The 25279-nt window shown below is 46.2% G+C and overlaps 2 protein-coding genes across 2 annotated transcripts in view; one reads left to right on the top strand and one right to left on the bottom strand.

The window, feature by feature from the left end:
* Positions 1-12548, bottom strand: part of slc26a11 (solute carrier family 26 member 11) — a 46267-nt gene extending 33719 nt beyond the window's left edge. The window contains exons 1-3 of the mRNA XM_083696701.1: positions 12399-12548; positions 9088-9326; positions 7042-7234 (exon numbers count right to left, since the gene is read on the bottom strand). Coding sequence (XP_083552827.1) covers positions 7042-7234; positions 9088-9315 — 421 coding nt within the window. The 5' untranslated portion in view covers positions 9316-9326; positions 12399-12548. The remainder of the gene's footprint in view (positions 1-7041; positions 7235-9087; positions 9327-12398) is intronic.
* A 114-nt stretch (positions 12549-12662) lies between these two features.
* sgsh (N-sulfoglucosamine sulfohydrolase (sulfamidase)) lies at positions 12663-18845 on the top strand. Its single transcript, XM_083696603.1, has 7 exons — positions 12663-12950; positions 13877-14037; positions 14285-14390; positions 14639-14970; positions 15211-15292; positions 15696-15899; positions 16675-18845. Exons 1-7 carry the CDS (start codon positions 12851-12853, stop codon positions 17241-17243), a joined length of 1554 nt encoding a protein of 517 aa, XP_083552729.1. The 5' UTR covers positions 12663-12850; the 3' UTR covers positions 17244-18845.
* The last annotated feature ends 6434 nt before the right edge of the window (positions 18846-25279 follow it).

Raw genomic sequence — 25279 nt, 5'->3', positions numbered from 1 at the left:
AAGAATTTCGTTGTACAGGGAAACATGTTTTCTACTGTGCATATGATAATAAACACTTTGAATCTTGAAACTTGAATCTTGAGAGCCAGAGCTGTGAGAACCAAAACAGCTGCACTCTAGGAGGGAGAACTGTAAGAACCAGGGCCGGTAGTTATCAAGCCTCTCAAGAGAAGGAAACAGCTCATAAGTGCTCGAAAATTCAGAGAGTGACACACATTTGGTCCTAGTTTTATGCATATGAATAAAAGCAAGTTATGAAGTTATGATCAATCCAGATACCAAGACCCTTTTATGAGGGGACTCTCTCAAGTTGGGAACCATTTGAGATGCAGTTTACCAAGAATTCTAGAATTTACCAAGAGGGAGCTACAGGACCGTGGCTGGGGTTGTGTCGGCGAGACTTTGTTGCACACCTGCTGCAAATGAAGTCTCGTTGGCGAAGGTTTAAGATGTGTGTGCTTCTGCCATTTCAGTAGGCGAGGAGAGCTGGGAACGGCGAGTCGTGAGAGAGAGACGTGCTGACGAGGCTGGAAAGCCCAGAGAGTGTGACATTGAACTTGATGAATAAACGGGAGAGTTTTTCCCTTACCGTAACACTGCGTCTGCCTCTGTGTATAAACGGACTTTGTTACATTGGCGCCCAACGTGGGGCACAGAGTGAAGGCGGAGAATGGAGACGCTAGCAGCAGCGGTCTCGAGGATATCGCTCATCTCGAGCAGCAGACGATCCTGCAGCAGACCCAGCAGGCGGCGCTGGGAGAGCTGACGGCGGCGAGGACCGCGGACCGTGCCCTCCTCCAGGACCTCACCAGGGTCATCGGGCCGGCGCCGGGGACCGGGGCGGCACCAGGTCCCCCCAAGGTCCAGCTACAGAAGATGGGGGACCTGGACGACCCAGAGGCGTTCCTCGCAGTGTTCGAGGGGACGGCAAGGATCTCGGGCTGGCCGGACCGAGAGTGGGCCTACCATCTGCTACTCCTCCTGTCAGGGGAGGCGCAGCTCGCGGCCCACAGTTTGCCGGCGGCCGCCCAACGGGATTACATGTCCCTGGCCCGGGCGATTCGGGACCGCCTGGGCCTTACACCGGAGGAACACCGGCGCCGGTTTCGGGCCCTGGCAATGGAGGAGGGGTGCCGGCCCTTCGCCTACGCCCAGCAGCTGCAGGACAGCGCATGGCGGTGGCTGGACCCCGAGATCAACTCGGCGGTGGAGGTCGGGTACCGGGTGGTCATGGAACAGTTCCTCGCGGGGCTCCCGGCCCGTACCACCGCCCCCAGGACCTCAAGACCGCCGTGGGGCTGGTGGGGGACCATCTCTCCCTCCCACCGCGGGGGCCACAACGACCAACCCCGGCCCTGTGGCAGGGGGGGGGGGGGGGGGGGGGGGGGGGGGGGGGGGGGGGGGGGGGCAACGCCCAGGAGGACCCGAGGGACCAGAAGGAGAGAGGCCGGCGCCCGCCCCAAGGTCGAGATGGCAGGGGCGCACCCATCCAGAGCCGACCCCGGCCCCACAGGTAGCACCTCGAGCGACAGGGGGGGTGTGTTGGCGGTGCGGACGGCCGGGCCACGTGCAGGCCGAGTGCCAGGCGATGGAGGTGGGACAGGTCGTCCGCATCGGCGACATACCGGGCCCTCCCCCCGGACCAGGAGCGGCGTATCGTGTTCCGGTAAGGATACAGCATGATACGCACCAGGCATTCTTGGATTCGGGCTGCATGCAGTCCATGATCCTGGTTCGGCCGGGGGCATTGTTGAAGGCATCGAGGGTGCGGGTGAGGTGTGTGCATGGGGACATTCACGAATATCCGGTGGTCGCTATCGAAATCCATTTTGAGGGGAAAAAACATTGTGTACAGGCGGCGGTTAGCCCACGCCTCACGCATCCCCTGATTCTAGGTGTGGATTGGGAGGGGTTTCCTCAAGCGGTAAAGAGGGCTACCGGGATGCGTGCACGACAGCTAGGGAGGTGTGAGGCGTGTAATGTGCTCTGTGCCGAGGCGGCGCCTCGCGACACTGCCGGGGAGCCGGAGCCGGCGGGGGCGCCTCACCCTGAGATTTCCCCGCCGAACTATCCGCTGCTAGGCGACTTCCCCCTCGAGCAGTCTCGTGACGAGACCCTAAGATCAGCCTTTGACCAAGTGATAGCAATTGATGGTACTTTGATACGGCCAGACACAGTGCGCGCCCACCCCTATTTTGCGATTATCAGCGACAGGTTATATAGAGTAAGTCGTGACTCACATAGTCAGGAGGAAATAACCCAGTTGTTGGTTCCCCGCAGCCGCCGCGAAATGGTCTTCCAGGCGGCTCATTTCAACCCCATGGCGGGCCATTTAGGGTATGACAAAACACTGAACCGTATAATGACTCGATTTTATTGTCCGGGGATTCGGGCAGAGGTGCGTAGGTGGTGCGCTTCCTGCCGGGAATGTCAGTTGGTAAATTCCCCGGCCATTCCACGGGCCCCCTTGCGGCCCTTACCAGTGGTCGAGAACCCGTTCGACCGCATTGCGATGGATATTATCGGGCCATTTGACCGGAGTACACAGGGTTATCGATTTGTGTTGGTCTTGATAGATTACGCCACCCGATACCCCGAGGCAATACCTCTGCGCAATATCTCTGCCAGGTGTGTAGCGCAGGCATTGTTTCAAGTCATCTCCCGCGTGGGAATCCCGAAAGAGATTCTCACCGATCAGGGCACTAATTTTATGTCACGCACCCTCAAGGAACTGTATGGCTTGTTGAACATCAAGGCGATTCGAACCAGCGTTTACCACCCGGCCACTGATGGCCTTTGTGAACGGTTCAATCGGACCTTGAAGTCAATGATCCGGAAGTTTGTACACGAGGATAGTCGGAATTGGCATAAATGGCTAGATCCCCTGTTGTTTGCGGTGCGGGAAGTTCCCCAAGCTTCCACCGGGTTTTCCCCGTTTGAATTACTCTACGGGCGGAAGCCCCGGGGTGTCCTAGACCTGCTTAAAGAAAATTGGAAGGAAGGGTCTAGCGACAGTAAAAGTGAGATCCAGTACGTCCTCGACTTGCGCACAAAGCTCCACGCCCTAGTGGCTATCTCACGTGAGCATTTGCTGCAAGCCCAGGAGCGTCAGAAACGCCTGTATGACAGGGGGACTACCCTACGAGAGTTTACACCGGGAGACAAGGTGCTCGTACTGTTACCCACCTCCAGCACGAAATTACTCGCGAAGTGGCAAGGGCCGTTTGTGTTCACACGTCGCATGGGGGACGTGGATTATGAGGTTGTACGCGCGGACCGGGGGGATAGCTTACAGGTGTATCACGTCAATCTCCTAAAAAAATGGAACGACGTGGTCACTGTTGCTCTGGCTACGGTAATTCCAGAGAGAGAGGAGTTCGGTCCGGAAGTCCCAAAATCGAAGGTTAGCACTCCGGTCGATATTGATAACCATCTCTCTGCTAGCCGCGGACGTTGCAGATTTGCAGGTCAAGTTCGCCGACGTGTTCTCTCCCCTGCCCGGTCGGACTACGCTCATCGACCACCATATAGAAACGCAGCCGGGTTTAACGGTGCGCACGCGTCCCTATAGGTTGCCGGTGCACAAACGAGACGTTGTGTGCAGGGAGTTGGAAGCCATGCTGGAGCTGGGGGTGGTCGAGGAGTCCCGCAGTGATTGGTGTAGCCCCATCGTGCTTGTCAACAAGCCAGATGGGGCTATACGGTTCTGTGTGGATTATAGACGGGTTAATGCGGTCTCCAAGTTCGATGCGTATCCGATGCCCCGGGTGGACGAGCTCTTGGACCGGCTTGGTACGGCCAGGTACTTCACGACATTGGATTGCACGAAGGGATACTGGCAGATTCCACTCTCGCCGGTGTCCCGGGAGAAAACGGCATTCTCCACTCCGCTCGGGTTATTCCAGTTCACCGTGCTCCCTTTCGGGTTGTTCGGAGCCCCAGCCACTTTTCAGCGCCTCATGGACCGTATTCTGCGGCCGCACTCTGCCTCTGCACTCTGCCAGCATGTGCGGAGTGTGGCTGCTGTTCTGCGGTCCCTGAGGCAGGCGGGGCTGACGGCCAACCCGAAAAAGTTCGGGCGGAGGAAGATCCGGTATCTGGGGTACCACTTGGGACGGGGGGAGGTGCGACCGCAGATTGAAAAGACTGCGGCCATCGCCGCCTCTCCCCGGCCCAAGACGAAGAAGGAGGTGAGGGCCTTCCTGGGGCTGGCTGGATATTACCGGCAGTTCGTACCAGGGTTTTCAGAGCTGGCCAGTCCCTTGACGGACCTCACCCGGAAGGGTGCCCCGGATCCGGTCCAATGGTCGGGCCAGTGCCAGGGGTCGTTCGAGGCCCTTAAGGGAGCTCTTTGTGGAGAAACGGTCCTGTATGCGCCTGATTTTAACCTCCCTTTCTCCCTACAGACGGACGCGTCGGATAGAGGGCTGGGAGCAGTGCTGACCCAGCGCGTGGAGGGGGCCGACCGACCGGTGCTGTACCTGAGCCGCAAGCTGTCGGAGAGGGAGGGCCGGTACAGCACCGTGGAGAAGGAGTGCCTGGCCATCAAGTGGGCGGTCGGCACCCTCCGCTACTACCTGCTGGGTCGCGCTTTCACCCTCTACTCCGACCATGCCCCCCTCCAGTGGCTCCACCGCATGAAGGATGTGAACGCGAGGATCACCCGGTGGTACCTCGCGTTGCAGCCCTTCAACTTTTCCGTCGTGCACAGACCGGGGGCGCAGATGGTCGTGGCAGACTTCCTCTCCCGTGCAGGGGGGGGGGGAGTAGGTCGTCGGCCGTCGGGTCCCCGGCCTGTGACGGGCGGTGGGGGTATGTGGGGGGACATGCAGCGTTCGGCCTGTAGAGGGAGCTACAGGACCGTGGCCGGGGTTGTGTCGGCGAGACTTTGTTGCACACCTGCTGCAAATGAAGTCTCGTTGGCGAAGGTTTAAGATGTGTGTGCTTCTGCCATTTCAGTAGGCGAGGAGAGCTGGGAACGGCGAGTCGTGAGAGAGAGACATGCTGACGAGGCTGGAAAGCCCAGAGAGTGTGACATTGAACTTGATGAATAAACGGGAGAGTTTTTCCCTTACCGTAACGCTGCGTCTGCCTCTGTGTACAAACGGACCTTGTTACAGTTAGCTACAGATGAAAGATGGAGATTAGAGGATAATGATTTAGGTCGCTGCAGTCCCCACCCTTATGTAGTGGTTGCACATGGGCTGCTTTGCACATCTTGTGGATAGTCCCAGAGCTAAGCGAGAGATATGAGCTAGGAGCCTAGCTATAAGAGGCGCCGCAAGCTTCAGCAGACCAGGGTCCAGTAGGTCAGCCCCTGTTGACTTCTTTACATTTATATTTAATAGAGCATCAAGCACTTCTAAATCTGAGAGCTATCTAAAGGAGAATATGGGTTTAATGTCACTGTAAAGCTCAGGCTGGCAGACAACTGTATCCTCATTCCCCACAATTTTAGGGACACCTGATTAACCTAGCTTATCAAACAAGTGTCCTGAGGACACAAAGTGTTGATTAAAACCATTACTAATTTACCTGTTGTCATTTATGGGGACAGAATCTGACATGATTTGTTGGGGCAGTGCAGTAGTGGAACTATGTTTCAGGGATTTAACCGTTTTCCAGAATTTAGCTGGGTTTCCACCACTACTATACAGAGCATCCAGGTAATAAGCAGATTTTACTTTCCTGGTCATAACAATGCATATTCCTCAATTGGCTGCATTCCACAGCAGAGTCAGTACAGTATGTCTAGCTTTGGCCCAGACAGTATTCCTTGTATGGAATATGGAGTACTGCCTCTGACAGTTCATCCGTAAACTATGGATTATGTCTATCCTTTAGCCTTAGGTTTTTAATGGGAGCATGTTTATTTTGTTAAATGCAGCAGAAAAATAGGCAATGGCTAATTCAGGGTCAGGTATGTCGGACACATTTTTCTATATCACTCACAAAAAAACCTTGGTCATTAAGGTTTCTAAAATTCCTCTTAGAGATAAATCTGGGTTTACATTTAGATGAACACTGATACCCAACAGACGGTACAGTCACCAGTTTGTGCTATTAAACTTCTATTTTTCTGCTGCATTTAACGAAATAAACATGCTCCCTAGTATCTCTGACACAGACAATAGGGCAATGTTCACTGATATCATTTGCAAAAACACCACTGGATATGTACGTATGGGGTCTGTTTGTCAATATAATGTCAATCAGGGTAGATTTCACTGGGATTAGATATAAACTGTGTAAAATTTAGATCACTGTATACATCTTTAAGTTGATCAGAAAAGTGTGTCAACCAATCCATGTTCAGATCCCCCATAAGTAACAATACTGATACTCCACAGGAGGAAAACAGCTCAGCCAGTCTATCCACAACACATGACTCAGCAAAGGGAATACATAGTTAGTTAGTCATAGTTAATGCAAAGTATTCAAACTGCTTGGGTACAGTTGTGGAATTTAAAACTGACACGGTAAAATAGTTCTTCACAAAAATCTATCACGGATAACCATTACTAGCGCAATAACTTAAACAATTTAGGTGACTCAAGACTTGAGGTGACTCAATTGTCTCTAATTTTAGAACATATACAGTTCCCTGCGCAAGTAATGGGACAGTGAAGCATTTTTTCTTTATTTGGCTCTACACTCCAAAAGTTTGGACTTTAAATGAGCTTTTATTTGATGGTATTTGTGTACATATTGGTTTCACAATTCAGAAATTACAACACTTTTTATGCATAGACCCCCTATTTCAGGGCACCCAAAAGTAATGGGACAATTGGCTTGGTGTGTTTCTGATTAGTCAGGTGTGTTCCATCACATCATTGTACTGATTCTAGGCTTTGCGTTTGCCTTTGGAGTTCAAATAGCTAAATGCAGCCAGTAACTAGCCAGCAAACCCTGAATACATCAACCTATCTCCACCACAGACTTTCTGACTACTTTTAGTTTTTGCACAATCAAATTTGTTCTCTCTCTCTCTCTCATATCACCCCCTCCCCTACACACACCTTCCCTCCATCCCCCTCTCACCCAGTCGTAGTAGGGCCATGGCGGTCTGGATGGCTCCGCAGAGCAGGCTGAGGATGACAGCTCGTACTGGGTCGTGCCTCACGTAGGAAGCACACAGCAGGGACATGATGGCCGTGGGGCCCAGGGTCACATCCTTGGAGGTCCCAAGGAGGGTGTAGATGAAGCCCCCCATGAAGGCAGAGTACAGGCCGTACTGTGTGGAGGGAGAGAGGGGGTAGATGGGGTGAAGGTGGAAAAGAGTAGGGGTGTGGTGTAGAAGGGAAAAAAGGAGAGAGAGGGAGAACCAAATGTTGGGTAGGACAGTCCATTTTAGAAAGCGCGTTTGCGGAACCAAAACAGTGTTCATAAATAAAATATTTCATTCAAGGGATCTCATTCTCATACTGATTAAACAGTCATTGCAACTATTTGGAAGCCTTTAGAAAGCCTGAATGTTACATACTGGACTTTTAAAGGTACCATATGTAGCATGTTCCCCTAAATAACCATGCCGAATCATTAGTTATGATGCATTGGCAGTCTGTGACAGTGTGTGCCCTTCTGCCTGAATTTGCTTTTCCAAAATGTTCGGGACATTTCTGGGCATCTACCTCAGTGCCACTGCTCTGACAGAACATGAGTTGTGCTGCCGAAAGCCTTGTGGTGGCAAGAGCTGTAAAGGATGTTTGAAAAGAGAATGGTTTGCCTTATCAGATAGATTGGCAAAATCAAGTTTATTATAGCAGCTCATGAATTACAGAGATGAAGAGTGAAAATGGTCTAAATACCAGGTTATTTTAAGTAGGACGAAGTAATGGGACCAACTCCTATCTACAATCATACCGCCATCACGCATTCCCTCACAGCGCAAAGAAGCAGGGGAAACTTTTTTGTGCAATCTGGCATGAATAAGTGTGAGTCGGCTTTTGATAGTGCAATGTATTGATTACAGAATAAAGATAGGGATTCATGCGAGAATATTATTATGTAATATTTGGGGGATATTAAATAAAAGTGCACTAGCCAATGATGACTGACAAATCCACTATTGACAATTGAAGTACATTTTTTATACTTTTTGACTTTTGAGAGATGCACCACCGCTAGATGCCTAAACCAGCAGTAAGGGTTTGCATTAAACATGAGATGAAGTTTATCAGTATCTGTAACTATCTGTCTATCGTAGCCTACCTACCAACATGACATGACATGGAAAGAAACATGTGAGTTGGCTGAGCAGGCTCCCTTAACTAGAAGAGATTGGCTTGTTGCGAATGTATGAATTTTCCGACAGATCGATTGCATAAACTTCCAGCTGATTTAGCCTCATTTGTCACTGATAAGATACGGTAATGTCTTTGTCGATAATCAGTAGTCAGCTTTCCAATAAAGCGTGCATAGATTCACTGTGTAGGCTATAGCCTATGTGGAACTAGCCAGCAACTTGTGATAGGCTACTGAAGCCGCTATATGCGCTAAACCCTAACCCTATTTATTATAAAAGATTCCCCGTTCAGGATTTGTTAACAATACAACGAATAACCTTGACTGAGACATGATGACTTGAGTTGGCTCCCTATTTAACAACCAGAACTGTGCTGAAAAAAATGCAATGCAAAAAATCTGTGCCAGCACAGTATGGTTGGTACGGCCTATAGTCTGAAACCCCATCAAGCCCATGAATTCACTAAATACCTAACCTCACCAAGCCCACTCACTCACACATCAACTCCGCTAAGGTTGGGTCGATAATTGGAGCATATCGATGTTATTGTTCTCTTACAGAAAAAAATAAAAGTGCATAAAACATAAATGTGCAGTGTCCTGCTTTTTATAAGGCAATGCACATCTGGGGGTTAGAACATGTCTCTTTGTTTCACCAGACTCTTTATAACACCAGCCATAGAACAATCATTTTTGCTCACACTGGTATGTCTCCAGCATACCTATGTTAACGATATTATCGTATATTGTGAATTTTGTTTGTGCAATTGTCTAAAGTAATATCATGAATAAGAACATTTTGAAATTGCCCAACCCTTAACGACACCAACCACAAGAACTCACCTGTACAGGTAAGCCGGCCACTTCAGCGTAAGCCAGGGCTTGTGGTACAGTAGTCAGCCCCACAGTGAGCCCAGCGATCAGGTCCATCTGGAGCCAGAGGTGCCTGTACCTGGGGAGCCAGGTGAGGATAGGCAGCCAGGAGCGTAAGGTACGGTAGGAGCAACAGGAGCCCAATCTCTCCCTCGCCGAGGCTCCCCCGAGCAGGGACCGGTCCAACAGGGGCTCCATAATGGGAGAGTCTAGAGGACACACACACACACACACACACACACACACACACACACCCTTTTCTTTTAGAGGACTTTTTCCCTCATCTCAGCTTGAATCAGGCCGGGAAGGTTGTTTGTGTTGGTCGTGGACAGACATGTCATCCACTTCTTCACGCTCTCGCCAGAGAGGCTAAAGTGACAAAACCAACCAAGAGGAGTCCTAAAACCAGTATTATGAGATTGAATCAAGATCCAAAGCAATATTCAGCCATACTGTATTCCAATTCCATGTCGGCATATCTGTTTACCACATAAAAAGAAAAGGAAAAATGGGTTATCATACTGATATGAGTTCTTTAACTGTAACTCAGATGTAGTGGCGTTTCCTGCCTCTAGGATTTGAGGAGGCACATATTGAGAACAAAATCTTACTAGGGGATTTGGGGAGATCATGCTTTTACTGCACGTTGCCCCTTGACTCAACATGATTTAACCTGTGCACATAAAACTGTGAGGAAACACAACACTCGGAGCAACAACTCTATTTTCGCTAGCAGCCCGTTCAAAGCCGGTGCAATCAACCCAGTCATGTTTTTGCTACTAGTTACTCTTTAAAATCAAACCTTGCCATCTCAGCTGTTACATTAATTGATCAACACTACCACATTGCACAGATTGAGCAGTCTAAAAGCTAATGGATCTCTCCTGCCTGGATGCCCCCCCGTTTCCTCCACACATCTGGGCATGACTATTGTCATCTTAGACATAGAAGTTAAAGTAGGAGGGTCTATACATTCTTGACAGCAGTTGTTCATTCACAGGAAAGTAAAGGAACTACCTCCTATTGTCGTAGAATTTAAGTTATAATACTTTGAAATAAAATACCGTTAACCAGAGCTGTTGATTAATTCAAAGACTTTATTTACAGAGAATATTTAGCCGTTCAGGTTTGCAAAGTTGACCCCGTTATCTCTTCAGTCACCTGCCTTTATAGACTTCGCACAGGTTAACGCCTTCTATTGAACGTATTTCTGTTTCCTGTCTACATGCACCAATAACATTCAAGATCTATATTTCGTCATCAAGGTGTGCGCCGCCCACCTGGCTGGCGCCATTTAGTCTGGTCAGACCTTGCCGACGCCTTGTTCTGGCTGTTTATAACTTTGTTTATTACTTAATTACCCTAACTTTTAATTACTCTATCCTGGTTTCTCCAGCTTTGATCCTTTGTTCTCTTCACCTATAGCAAACCCCTCAATCTGACCTCACCCCTCTTGACTGCATTCTCCAAATGTTCTAGGACCATCTGTTTTCTTGTGATCTCTTCCCTAGGTGTGGTATTACAAACCCTTATATTGTCTTTAAATTTACCATACTATCATGTGACTTTCAATGTGAATTTAGACATTGCCCCTTCATAATCACACATCGCTGTATTCTAAAATCTCTGGCTGTACGTCTCCTCTTCTCTCTGCGGCAAGTGTCAAGGGGCGTTCCCTGTCGTCAAGGAACGCCCCTGATTTATTTATTCTCATTGGCTTCTCGCTAGAGAGGTGCGTGTAATAAGGAAATTAATCAATCACCTGGAGCTAGTGATGGCAGTTTGATACTGAAGCTTCGATACGTGCTTCAAACACTGACCAACAATTTTTATCGAAGCACTGCTTCGAAGCTTGCTTCGGACGTCATATATCACGTGACATATGACGTCCGAAGCAGCAACTGCTTCGTTGCCTGAATGAATCACCTGACTGGTTCGCGGTCCAATCAGGTGATTCACTGGCACTGCCTCGTCTCGATTCTGACAGGTGAAAGGTTGCGACAGTTTTGAATTTGAGTGCCTCAACACTTTATAACCGCTCTAAACAATGCACAATTTGTGGATTGTCGTAGTAGGTGCGTTGTTGCTGTTGAGTTGTTGGTATTGCGTTTGTATTCTCTGAGTGTTCTTCTTGTAATCTTTGAGTGTTCCCCATCCCACATAATCACCCCCTGCCATACTTACACAAACACACCCAACCTATGCCATATTTTCCCCAGCACTCTCTCCTCAATAACACAATACACACATTCATCAATCTTTATTTGTAAATAGAACATGATACTCAGTCTTAGTGTGTGTGTGCATCAAAGAATTTCATCAAAGCAAAGATGCTGTAGCGAACGGCGTGGTAGAGCAGCTTGCCTTAAGCGGGTATCGAACTCGCAATCTTTCGCTTACAAACCGGCCGCGCTAGCCACAACACCAAGAGCGGTAACTCCCTTGGCGGAATTGCTAACGGGCCTTTCACAGGGTCGTTACAATACTTTAAATCCAAGGTTGATCAAAGCAAAGATGCTTCAGAACAAAAGATCTTTTCTACAAAAGTAAAGTAGTTTCTCCAACACTGCTCATTGAGGTGTGTGTGTTCGTGCGTGCGTGCGTGCGTGTAATTAAAAGCCTCCTGTCCACCAACTAGCCTGCCTAATTTGACTGCAGCCTTGCACTTCGCCAGGAGAGGTCACTGTAACTGAAGCTTCGAGTAATGAACCCATTTTCGAAACAATTGGCACAAGTGGTTCAGTGCTTCACAAAAGCTTCATTTGCCCATCACTACCTGGAGCTCGTGTCAGGAAGCTAATAAGATTACAAATTATTCCTTGCTGGTAAAATGAAAAGTTATACTGTAACGACTTGCACCAGTCGCAGAGGTGAAGGAAGACAAGATGCTGGATATAGCTCTCTTGACGACTGTCTTATTTTGTCTACCATGGCTTCATGTTGTAATGTTGCTACTGAATAATGCACCAGCTGTTGTAACTTTTGCATTTAACCTTTCAGATGTTCGGAGCTCTCGGGGAGACAGAAACCCTATTGTCTATGACCACTACGCTACTGGGTCGCTGCTGCTGGTTTATATTAGTCTTAAAATCTCAGCGCTGTGTATTATTCTCTCATATTTCTTGACAAATTCAGTCGTTTTATTTTGGGGGGTTAAAGGTCCATATACTTCTATATCATCAAGCAATATCCCCTGCGTGTAAATAGCCATATAGTATATATGTTTACATACTAACTGACAGACAATACAACATGCAGCAGACAGAATGAATAGAACAAACCTTATTCTCCTGGCTTTCTCTTCTCAAACTCAAAAGCTGTTCTGTTTGTTCCCCGCAAGTTGCCTACAATGTGTAAACGTAGGCAAAATCACTGCATCTCGCCAAAACCACTTCCTCTGAAACTGTCAGATCAACTGAGTTTTAGAAAAAAAAACATTTTGCTGCGTCTAGTCCCACTGTGAAAACACTACGCGTCATGTGACCCTGATCGTGTGACCAAAGTAGGCGGGATTTACAAAGCAGCTGTCTTGCGTTTCAGGAAGAAGTATGAAGAGGTTGTAAATGTTCTTATCAATGTTTTAAAAATGACCAACCAATTTATAGAGGGCACCTAAGTGTAGAAAATAAAGCCAACAAATGCTTTGGCTGGAGTTGTTGATATTTGGATTATTGTTTTAGGTCTTATTTGCCCTAAAGGTACAGGAGCTGAAAAGTTTGTGTTTATAGGAAGTATGAGAATGGCCATTGCGCATTATCACGTGTTGGTTGTGTTGTTAATCGTAATATTCTGCATCGGAGAGGCAAAGAGGAGAAATGTCCTCCTCATAATCGGTAAGTGTATTGCTCCCGGTCACTTCACTTCAAATGCTTGGTCCAATTTCCCATTATCATGTTTTTACTGCATAGGCCTAATCTCAAAGAACACACCTCAAAGATCATTTCTAGAATCTTCTTTTAGTGATTTTTTGAATTTTCGTTGGCGATACAGAGCGCACAAAACATTTAGATATGATATTCCAGGGTGTCCATGTACATTTTCGAAATATATATAAAATATTGACAAAATGTCAGTAATTTAAATGTAATTCATGTGATGTTGCAGTGTCACATTGCGTTATATGTCACCTTTTGCAGAATAGTGTCGGCTCAGATACATTTCTATCTTTTAAAAAAATTATATTTGATACTTCCATCCAATAAAATAAAAACATATATAAATAATAATGTTTAGAATAAGTGTGACAGACACCATGGTTGTCTATGGATTGTTTTGACTTTGGGTAAATCACATTTCAAGCTAATTTTGTGTTTGTACACAGTAATGCCCAATGTGACGATGTCAAATTTCTAAACTTTTGATTGGAAGGTTGAAATTGAAATGTGTTATTTGGGTCTGTTTTATAGTCTGCCTAATTTTCATGCAAGGCAAAATGGGTGCCGGTTTCAGGAGTTAAACTCATTTAAAACAAATATTAGTTATCATTTGCACTAATCAAATGTGTTCGCTCAGATAGCCATCAAGAGTACGTAAAACAATTTGTTGCAAACAGTCACCCCGCAATTCGACTTGCTCCAACCGAGCCTCGTACTTGCAACCTCTGACTTGTCAACACACATGACCGTCTCCTCAAATACCCAATGTAAACCAGCTATGCTATCGAAAAGCTAGCAATTCAACAGCGCGGATGGGGGTATTTGACCTTGAGGAGTGAGTTTACCATCTCAACTCGTTTACATAAGTCACTTGTCTCTCTCAGCCGACGATGCAGGTTTCGAGACAGAGGTGTACAATAACTCGGTAGTCCGTACTCCGCACCTCCGTGCCCTGGCCAGGCGTAGCCTGGTGTTCCAGAACGCCTTCACCTCCGTCAGTAGCTGTTCCCCCAGCCGCTCTACCATCCTCACCGGCCTGCCTCAGGTAAGTGCCTCAGCCCCTACCAGCCATGGCCCCCCCTACCAGTCATCTACCTACAGTATAGCCCTCCTTCCCAGTCATCGACCTATAGCCTACAGAGTAGAAGACATCAGAACATGCAGTAGTATCAAGCCTTACAGTGTTGCCGCCCCACCACACACACACGTGTCATCCAGACTTCTCATTTTTCCTTGATGACACAAAGTATCAATGAAATTGAAATTCTTATATATGTGTCTTTTGTTATTAGCATCAAAATGGCATGTATGGCCTGCATCAAGGAGTCCATCACTTCAACTCGTTTGAGGGAGTCCGGAGCCTGCCTCTTCTCTTGGGCCAGGCTAACATACGCACAGGTAGAAACCAACTCTCTTCTTCAACATAGTTGGATGATTTTTTTAATGCAAGGTGTAAATGGGTCTCTGACACCTCAGACTCATAGTGATTATTCACTGTTCTCTCTTTTACCCCCACACAGGGATAATATTCTCTCTTTTACCCCCACACAGGGATAATGTTCTCTCTTTTACCCCCACACAGGGATAATGTTCTCTCTTTTACCTCTACACAGGGATAATGTTCTCTCTCTTTTATCTCTACACAGGGATAATCGGGAAGAAGCACGTTGGTCCAGGTCCTGTCTACCCCTTTGACTTCGCCTACACAGAGGAAAACAATTCTGTACTCCAGGTGGGTCGGAATATCACCCGGATCAAACTGTTGGTCCGAAAGTTTTTCCAGACCCAGAGAGAGGAGGAAGACACAAGGGGGGAGGATAGACCTTTCTTCCTGTATGTGGCATTCCATGATACCCATCGCTGCGGACATTCCCAGCCCCAGTACGGAGCCTTCTGTGAAAAGTTTGGGAATGGGGAGAGCGGGATGGGGAGAATTCCAGATTGGAAGCCAGAGTACTATACCCCAGACCAGGTCAAGGTGAGTTGAACAACAACTTGATTCTTATCAGTCGTGACAAAATAGGTTACAAGTTATGGAAAAATATAATGTATTTTTATGTAACATTTTAAATATATCCTTATAGTACATCAGTTATATCTGTCACTGAATCAGTTTCCAGCTGGTATTTGAGAGAGAAAGAATACATTTTATCATTACACAGAGGTATGCAAATAAACAATGTTATCTGTCTCCTCTCCTGTTCCTCTTCTTCCCCAGGTCCCCTACTTCGTACCTGACACCCCCATGGCACGTGCTGACCTGGCTGCCCAGTACACCACTGTCAGCAGACTGGACCAGGGTGCGTGTATGACACACACAAAGTAAAGGAGGGAACACCTGGGTACTGGTCCCATGAACATTTATTTACACATAGAAACAGACAATGGTTTGAGACCCTAGATGGGTTTTTGTTTGGATTCTGACAAGGGTTTGCTTCTGTGTATCGATAAATCTCAGTGGGAACAGTACCAATGTTGTGGATATTCACTACTTTACTTTCATTTAAAACATTTAACAACTTATATTTGCATATCTCTCTAACTAACACCACCGCACACACACACACAGTACACTGCAGTTAGCAGACTGGACCAAGCTGAGTGAGGCAAAACAGACACCAGAGGGCACTCCAGTCCCTGTTGTATTCTGAAACCTATCACCTTGCAATTCATGTGTACGTTCTATGTATCTCTCTCCCACAGGTATTGGTCTGGTTCTGCAGGAGTTGAGAGAGGCTGGCTTCGAGAACGACACTCTGGTGATTTACAGCTCGGACAACGGGATCCCCTTCCCCAACGGGCGCACCAACCTGTACGTCTCCGGCACGGCAGAACCCATGCTGGTGTCATCACCCGAGCACCGCCAACGCTGGGGGGAGAACAGCCAGTCCTACGTCAGCCTCCTGGGTATGAGAGGGATGGAATGAAGGAGGATGGGATGGGTTGATTCGAGATAGAAGAGTACAGCGGAACCCTTGCTGGTGTCATCACAGCACACCGAGCACTGGCAGACAGACAAAAAGAGTGTGTGAGAGAGAGAGAGAGAGAGAGAGAGACAATGAGAGAGAAGTATAGAAGCTTCACACTTTGTTGCATATCTGGCTACCAGTGTGTATTCTAGTATTTTGGTGCCACTAGATGAAGACAATAATGCTGCTATTTCTAATCTAGTACAGCTGCCTCTGTATATATATGCCATTTAGCTGACGCTTTTATCCAAAGCGACTTACATTGTAGTGAGTGCATACATTTTTCAGTATATATTGTCCCAGTGGGAATCAAACCCACAACCTAAGCGTTGTTAGCGCCATGCTCTACCGACTGAGCCATAGAGGACCACATGGTAAGATGGTCTGTATGGTAAGATCAGTGAATATTTCTGCACCCCCTTTCTCCACCCTTTTCCTGAAGTGTGCAACTTGTGCACTCCCCCAAATGGATTTACAGGTGAAGGAATATACTGGTGTAAGACTGGTGGAAACTCCCTCAAGCCCATGTTTACACCAATCCTATCCTTTTATATACTATTTGGTCGAGTGAACAAGTGCACACTTCCAGGTGGGACACGCACGTACTTGAGACACAGACTCAGATCTCAAGGAAGGGAAGAAGGGAGGGATTGAAGGAAGGAGTAATGCATTTCAAAGTATTTAAATGTGGCCACTGTGTCTCTTTCATCTAGACATCACCCCCACCATCCTAGACTGGCTCTCTGTGCCCTATCCATCCTACCACCTCCCCACCGCCCCCACCACCACGGTCCACCTCACCGGCCGCTCTTTACTCCCGGCCCTCACCACTGAACCCTCCACCTGGCACACTGTCTACTCCAGCCAGTCTCTCCACGAGGTCACCATGTACTACCCCATCCGCTCTGTCCACCAGGGGGCGTACCACCTCCTCCACAACCTCCACTACCGCATGCCTTTCCCAGTGGATCAGGACCTTTACGTCTCCCCAACCTTCCAGGATCTGCTGAACCGGACCCAGTCCAGTCGACCCACAGGCTGGTTCAAGACCCTAGAGCAGTACTATTATCGGGAGCGATGGGAGCTGTTTGATTTACAGTCTGACCAGAAGGAGACCAGGAACCTAGCATCTGACCCGGATCACGGCCCGATTCTGGAGAGTTTGAGGCAGGCGATGGTCAAGTGGCAGTGGGAGACCGGGGATCCGTGGGTGTGTGGGCCGGATGCAGTGCTGGAGGACAAGATGGAGCCGAAATGTAGACCGCTTTACAATGGGCTCTGACCACTCCTTGACCACGAGAACCATAATGATTATGACCACAAAGTGGACTGCTTGGAAAATGCAATGATTCTGTCCACACAATGGGCTCTGACCGTATCAAGGGCTTTGAACGCAAGTGGACAACAATGACTATGATCACAATAGACCCTGACTTAATAGGACTAGATATTGGGCAACAGGCGTTGCTATTTATGGTTGCTATTGATATTTTCATTGTTATTGATTATGATTTTTTTTTTACACACAATTAATATAGGTTGTGCTGATAAGAGTCTGTGATTGTTGATTCTCTAAAATCTTAATTATTTCACTACTAGGCTACATGACAGACGCTGTGAGAATTGTGGTGATTATAAATATTTTACAAGGATTCACATAGTTGAATTCTCAAGGCACAAGGCATACAGCTTGTCACCTGTGAGAAAAGACCCAAAACAGCTATTATGAACAGAGGTAGGTCTATTTGTGTAACATTGACTATATTTACAAGAAAACAATAGTCTCACTATTACCATTACTCTGAATAAGACAATATTTTTTATGAAAGCTGTTTACATTATCTGATTTACATGATTTCTGTTAACAAATGGTGCATACACCGATTAGTGGGTGAAGAAGTAAAATCAGCTACATCTCCCCTGTAGATTTCGGCTACTTTTCATCAAGGCTATTGTTAATGTAACCATGTTGCTCCCGTGGTAGGCTGCACACTGGTTTTGCTATTGTGAATAATTCACAAGTTATTTTTATTCACAAATTATGCTTGAAAACAGACTGCAATGCTATACATTTATAATGATGGTCAGCAGTGATGCAGACTACCTTTCATGCCACAAAACGTAGGCAAATGCACATGCAGCAAGGATTGGTTAAAGTGGTTCTCACATTATTATTTGGTGACAGAATGGAGAGAGAATTTTGCATGTCCCGTAGATCCTTCTCAAAATTATGCTCTATGGTGGAGAGTCCTGTGTCCGGTCTGTTGGAGTATTACTATGACAATGTTACACACACGAGTTATCTTGGTTTGTGGGAGGAACGAGTAAAACATGTTAATTTGCCCCCGTTTTTAGATTTCATTCCAACTGGGTTTTCACCTGCAAAATTTCTGCTTTTCTTTAACTGCAAAAGCACCTTTCATTAAGAATACTCTCTACTAAACTGACTGCCATCATTGAAAAATAAAATCCAGCTCTGTGCGAATGCTTGGAAGTGTGTATATGCAAAAACCTCACAACTAGATTCTCTTAAAATAGACCTACTGAATTGGGCCTACTGAATTAAGGTGGGTGAGAATGTTGTCCTCCATTTGGCTTGATAGAAACTGCAACTTTCTCATGAAAGCCTTCACTAAGCTGTACATTTCATATACAAAAAGGCCCTTGCATTGCAGTTTGGTATTAAGTTCATTCATTAGTGTAGTCACATCAACAGCAAATCCAAAATCTGTTCTCCAGTCTGTACCTGAGAGCTCTGGGATGTCATTCCCTTTCTTCTCACAGAACTCTTGAATCTCTGCTCTTAGGTCCCATACTTAGCACTTTGCCCAGGCTTATCTGTCTGACAGCTGTGTGGTAGCCTATGTCACGATGTTCAGTCTCATGCTCCTCGAAATGTACAACAAACTGTCTGTGATTCAATACTCTTGCCCTGATGAAATTAACTATTCATCAATAACATGGTTAATTTTTAGCACTGACTTACACAACACCTCCTGATGTATAAATACAATGTAAAATCAGAATCAGAATCAGAATTATTTTATTTGGCCAAGTATATTTGCACATACAGGAAATGTAGAACTTGTGTAGAACTCGACCATCACTTTCTGCGGCATGTTGAATTTCTTCAACTGTCGCAGGAAGAACATCCTCTGCTGGGCCTTGTTGATGGTGGAGGTGATGTTCTCCGCCCACCTGAGGTCCTTTGAAATTATTGTCCCCAGGAATCTGAATGACTGGGGAGTCACACATGTTGAGGGGGGCGGTTGGGGCTGGGCTTCTCCTGAAGTCTACTACCATCGCAACAGTTTTTAGGGCGTTCAGCTCCAAGTAGTTCAGGCTGCACCAGGAAGCCAGGCTGTCAACTTCCTCTCTGTAGGCGGCCTCATCGGCATTGGAGATTAATCCAATGAGGGTTGTGTCATCCGGGGCTGCGAGCCCAGCCGTACCTGCTGCTTCATGTCTGTCAGGAAGTCAGTGATCCATCTGCAGGTGGACTCAGGCACGCTCAGCTGGGATAGCTTGTCCTGGAGGAGAGCTGGGACAATTGTGTTGAATGCAGAGCTGAAGTCCACAAACAAGATCCTGGCGTAGGTGCGGGGGGAGTCTAGGTGCTGGAGGATGAAGTGAAGTCCCATGTTGACTGCATCGTCGACAGATCTGTTGGCTCGGTAGGCAAACTGCAATGGGTCAAGGAGGGGGTTGGTGATGGCCTTGAGGTGGGTGAGCACGAGGCGCTCAAAGGTCTTCATTACCACAGAGGTCAGGGCGACTGGTCTGTAGTCATTAAGGCCTGTGATCCTCTGCTTTTTGGGAACTGGGATGATGGTGGATGTTTTGAAGCAGGCAGGTACCATGCATTCAACCAGTGAAGTGTTAAAGATGTCTGTAAACACTGGGGACAGCTGGTCTGCACAGTGCTTCAGTGTGGAGGGGGAGACAGCGTCTGGTCAAGCTGCCTTACGGGGGTTATGTTTCTTGAACAGTTTGTTGATGTCTCCTGGAGAGAGGTGCGATGGGGGGGTGGGGGGGGGCTGTCTGGGTCCATTGTGTGTGTGTGTGTGTGTGGGGGGGGGGGGTAGTGTCTCTGTCTAGGCTGGGAAGAAGAGGTGTGATAGCTATGGAGGAGGGTTGGTTGTGTGGGTCAGAGTTAAGACTGCTCCATTGTCTGTCAAATCTACAGTAGAACTCATTCAGGTCTGTCTGAAGTCATCCATAGAGTGGGGGGATTTGGTTTTGCAGTCAGTGATCACTCAAAGGCCTTTCGAGACTGACGAGGAGTCGTTGGCTGCAAATTGTTCCAGCTTCTTTGAGTACTGTCGTCTGGCCTCCTTAATCTCCTTGCCAAACGTGTACTTAGCCAGTCTAAACCTTTCCTTGTCTCCACTCCTGAAAGCCTTCTCCTTCTCCAAACGAAGCTGTTTGAGTCTTGCTGTGAACCATGGCTTGTCATTGTTGTAACTCACCCTGGTGCGTGTTGGAATACATCTGTCATCACAGAAGCTGATGTATGATGTCACAGACTGTGTATTCATCCAGGCTGTTGGAAGCAGTCTTAAAAATGTCCCAGTCTGTGGTGTCTAGGCAGTCACACAGCTCCTCCACTGCTTCTCTGCTCCTCCAATTCTTAGATGTCCGCACAGCAGGTTTAGAAAGTTTTAGTTTCTGCCTGTATGCCGGGATCAGATGAATAAGAGCGTGGTCAGATAGTCCCAGATGGCGCGGGGAACTGCGTGATAAGCTCTGCTTATGGTGCTGTAACAGTGATCTGGGGAACTGCGTGCATCCATTTCAAAAGTCCGACATTTTTCCCCGTCAGATTTCGACAACCATCCGTTGTAACACCTGCCAGTTTGTCCCATTTCAGTCCCAGCTTGTCCAAGCATGCATTTACCTCAGTGAACAAATCACTCCCTGTTGTCGTCCCTTTTATTGACCGCATTGCTACCAGCTCCTCCGTAATCTTAAAGTCCCACGTACAAAGACGAGTAACTGGGCTGTGTCGCGGACATCGCGGCTCTCATCCAAAGCTAAGGAGAAAAAGTCAAAATTGTCCGCTTTGTATTGCAGCTGAAGCTCCAGATTTCTTGTGGTGTCCTCGATCCTTCTTGTTACGGTTTGTCTGGAGAGGGGCACATTCTCAAATGCCTATTTTTTCTCGGGGCATATTAGCGCTGCAGAGTCCACCAAACACTCTTTGATAAACTCCCCATTAGAAAATGGCTTACCGCTTTTTGCGATTTTGTGGGATATCACATAACTGGTCTTAGCTAGCAAAGCATCAGATGCCCGTGCCCGCTCTGCATCAGTCAATTTATTGTATTTCTCTGTGTGTTGGGTCACGTAGTGGCGATTGAAATTGTAATCCTTAAACACAGTGACCTGTACTCCACAAACTAAGCACACGTCTTTACCTTTGACTTCAGTAAATAAATACTTAGAAGTCCATGCCTTGTTAAAAACTCTACATTCTGGAACAATCTTTTTTTTTTTTTTTTTTTTTACCGCGGGCTGACATTTTTGAGGAGTAACGCCAACTCAATATCTCTTGTAGACACCTGTTCTCTGACACAGTACTGTGAAGGTGCATAGACACGCACGCACATACGTAAATTGAAAGAAGCCTGATAAAGTTAGCTCCACTGGGCCTTCTACTAGCACCACATCGGCAAACTTCGGAAAGATTTGGACCATGTTGTTAGCTAGTTAGCATTCAATTATAAGCGAGTTAGCTAACGTAACATTGCTTACCTAGCAATTCACGTTAGTGAGCTAGCCCCTGATATGGACAGCCTCATAGACATAATAATACTGATTGTTAATGTTACTTTAGGATAACTAATAATACAGCTAGCATTAACGTCAGGACATGAGTTTGGAGTTTGCCGGTAGGTACAAGTAAACCATATGGCCCTGAGTAGTCTCACGTAGCTATACCTCCAAATCGTGTTGTTCTCACGCCTCTTCCTCTGGAATAAATGTATTTTTGTCAATTGTTGAGAATCTTTTTTTATAAAAAACTGTTTATTTTTGGTTCACACCTTAAAAGGTGTGAAAGGAGGGTTTGTTGAGAAATTATTTTTCTAAAAACAGTTTATTATTGCTATAAGAAAAATACATTACTGCAGTGTGCTAAATTTACTAATATGATGGCCTGTTGATAAATGAGAGATGGATCAAGCATTAGTCCCGTGGTACGTTGGATTAATACATGGAGAGGTTAAGTCAGGTCATCAAGAAGGATGATGCAACACACGCATACACAAAAAGTTGAGTGGAAAAATACTAGAATAAGGAAGGACAAATCAGAGTAGGTGTGTTTTCTCCAGCAGGGGATATCTCTAGGTGGAACGGATCGGGTGTCAAGGAGCTGGGACCAGCCCAATCAGAGTAGCAGGGCGATATCTCCACCTGGAACGGATCGTGTGTCAAGGGGGTGTGACCAGCCTGTGAACCAACGAGGGAGAGCCAAGTCTAAACCACGGCCCCTCCCCAACCAAATAGCCAATCACAATCACTTTGTTTACTGTAAATGCTTTGTGTGACTTTTTGAATGTATCCATTTTTGGAAGGTTGGTTACAGATTAACAGCTTGCTGATTGTGATTTTCTTCGCCAAAAATGGTCCTTGTATAAGCTTGGAATTCTGACATATAAATAAATAGCTAAAAGTAAGAAGTAGTTTGTCTTCTCCTTCAAATAAACGAACACGTTTTCACACAATGGAAGTGTGAAGGCTGAAATGTATTGATATTCTGTATTCTGAATTAAGAGTTGTTGTATTTTGTCAACCGTCACACTTCATTGACAGTATCCGTTCAAACATGTTCTACCATGTAAACCGTCGCTAGAATGGAGACAAATTATGAATAAATACTCATACAACAAAAAGATTGCATCATTGTCTGGTTTTACGTGGCTTGAGTTTCTAAACAAAATACATTACATTAGACCCATGCAAGGGAGATAAGTGTTTTCGTCTGATGAATGTTCATCACTTTGATAATAATGAGGAATCCTCCTCAGTCCTGCTGCTTCCTCCACTGGCCACTAGTGGCCGCCAGAGACTCCTCATTGTTTTCCTGTGTTCACCTTATTTAGTTAATTGGCTACACCTGTGCCTTGTTCTGTGCCAGCATATAAACCTGGCTCAATTGTCACTCTGTGTTCAGTCCTGAGCCTTCACTGTCGTATGTATCTGTATTACCTCAGTTTCCTAGTAAAGTACCTACGTTTTGGATTATTGCAAACCTTGACTCCTGCGTTACTGCTGCACTTGCATCCACACCACTCCACCTTGTCACAGATGAAGATGATTGAATAATTGTTGATTATAAACGTTGTTTCTATATCTTCTAGAACATACTGACATTAGAGAGGCTGCTCATCTTAACTGTAGATGAATCACAGATGAATGCGTTTAGGGGTGTGGCCCTATTGCACTGCTGGTTTTGGTACCAGACTTACCAAGAAGACATAGAGGTCATAAACACTGCAGATATCAGACAGAGAGATAACAATCTGAATGATTTTTCTGTTTAAGATATTGCTTGAAACTATTACCCCAAACAATGGTTCCGTTTGACATGTTGTAGACCATTACATTTGTGACAACTTGTTAAATGTTATATCAATGTGCTTTGTTAATCACTCTGTATGAGATCCAATCTAAACTGCCCTGATACTGCCCTGTTCTTCTGCTGTCAAAAGATAAATAAATATGAAAAACAAGCCCCAGGAGGTATCCTAATCTTTGGGAAGAGACAAGAAAAGGAGAATGTTATTTAAATTCTCATTGTATTGGTAACAACAACACATTTCCTTAAGTCAGACACATGTAGCATGTTGGAATACAGAGTAATAATCAGAAAAATCTGAGAATCATGGGATAAATATTATTGGACAAAAGAAAACCCAAACTGACAAAAAGAGACAGAGGGAAAATATAAACACCCAACTGCAGAGAAATGATTAAATACTGTTTTAAACAGAGGGACTGGGATAGGAGTGAAATACATAATACAAAGAGATGCTTGCTCAGTGTTGTCAGTGCAGGTGGTAGTAGGCCTAGTCACTGGATGGACACTACTGTAAGTAGAGTTAAGACCACACACTCTCTCTTGAGAAAAATTGTACAGGGGTGTAGCAGGGGAGAAGAGGTCTCGGGGTTAGGGTTAGTATAGCGGGGGTAGTGAGGGTGAAGCAGTCTTTAGGTGGGACTATTAAGATGTAGCTTGAAGAGATGGGTTTTCAATCTACGGCGGAAGATCGGAAGTGACTCTGCAGTCCTGACCGTTGTGAGAAGCTCATTCCACCAGCGGGGCGCCAGGACAGTGAAAAGCTGTGACCGAGTAGATGTCAATTTGTGATTTAAATGTAGTATCACGACTGAGTTCGTCGTAATCTATTTATTTGTGTCTATTCTTATAATTTCATGTTGTAGACTACTGATTGTGGCAATCATACAATAGGTTCACAACAGTGCTCTACCTCAGAGCCCCTCCGTTACAGTCTGAAAAAAAGGTCTTGTGGACAGAGATGAACTTGTACCAGAGTGATGGCAAGAGTAAAGTTTGGAGAAAAAAAAGGAACTGCCCGATAGCCACAGCATACCACCTCATCTGTGAAATATGGTGGAGGGGGTGTTATGGCTTCTACTGGAACTGGCTCACTTTTCGTCATTAATGATGTAACTGCTGATGGCAGCAGCAGGATCCATTTTGAAGTGTACAGAAAGACCTTGTCAGCCCAAGTACAAGCAAACACCTCAAAACTCATTGGACGGCACTTCATCATACAGCAGGACAATGATCCAAAACATACTGCCATAGCAACTAGGGAGTTTTTCAGGGCAAAAAGTGGAAAGTTGTTGACTGGCCAAGTCAATCTCCAGATTTAAATCCTATTGCCTTGAGGCAAAATGCCCTCAAAACAAATCACAACTGAAGATGGCTGTAGTATGTACAGACCTGGCAGAGCATCACCAGAGAAGATAACCAGAGCTTCTGGTGGGGTCAATGGGTAGCAGACTTCATACTTCATACATTCATTATTACATACAAAAATGAAAAATATTATTGTCAACCACATACTTAACATGAGTGCTTAATTTAGACATTTTATACACCTGTCCCATCACTTTTGGGCACCCTGAAATTGGGGGATTATGTATAAAAACGTTTGTAATTTCTGAATGGTGAAACCAATATGTACAGAAATAACCTCAAACAAAAACGAATCTATACTTTTAGAATCTATACTTTAACGCATTGTAGTATAGAGCTAAAAGAAGAAAAATGCTTCACTGTTCCATTAC

This window comes from Argentina silus (assembly GCF_951799395.1).
Source record: "Argentina silus genome assembly, chromosome: Y".
Classification (NCBI taxonomy): domain Eukaryota; kingdom Metazoa; phylum Chordata; class Actinopteri; order Argentiniformes; family Argentinidae; genus Argentina; species Argentina silus.
The sequence above is the reverse complement of the archived record's forward strand: the minus strand, read 5'-3'. Positions and strand labels throughout refer to the sequence as shown.

Bases quoted from the DNA above. Each gene is read 5' to 3' on its own strand.
- sgsh (XM_083696603.1), top strand. From the start codon at position 12,851: ATGAGAATGGCCATTGCGCATTATCACGTGTTGGTTGTGTTGTTAATC. The intron at 12,951-13,876 runs GTAAGTGTATTG...TGTCTCTCTCAG, and splicing joins AAATGTCCTCCTCATAATCG to CCGACGATGCAGGTTTCGAG. The intron at 15,900-16,674 runs GTATGAGAGGGA...TCTTTCATCTAG, and splicing joins GTCCTACGTCAGCCTCCTGG to ACATCACCCCCACCATCCTA.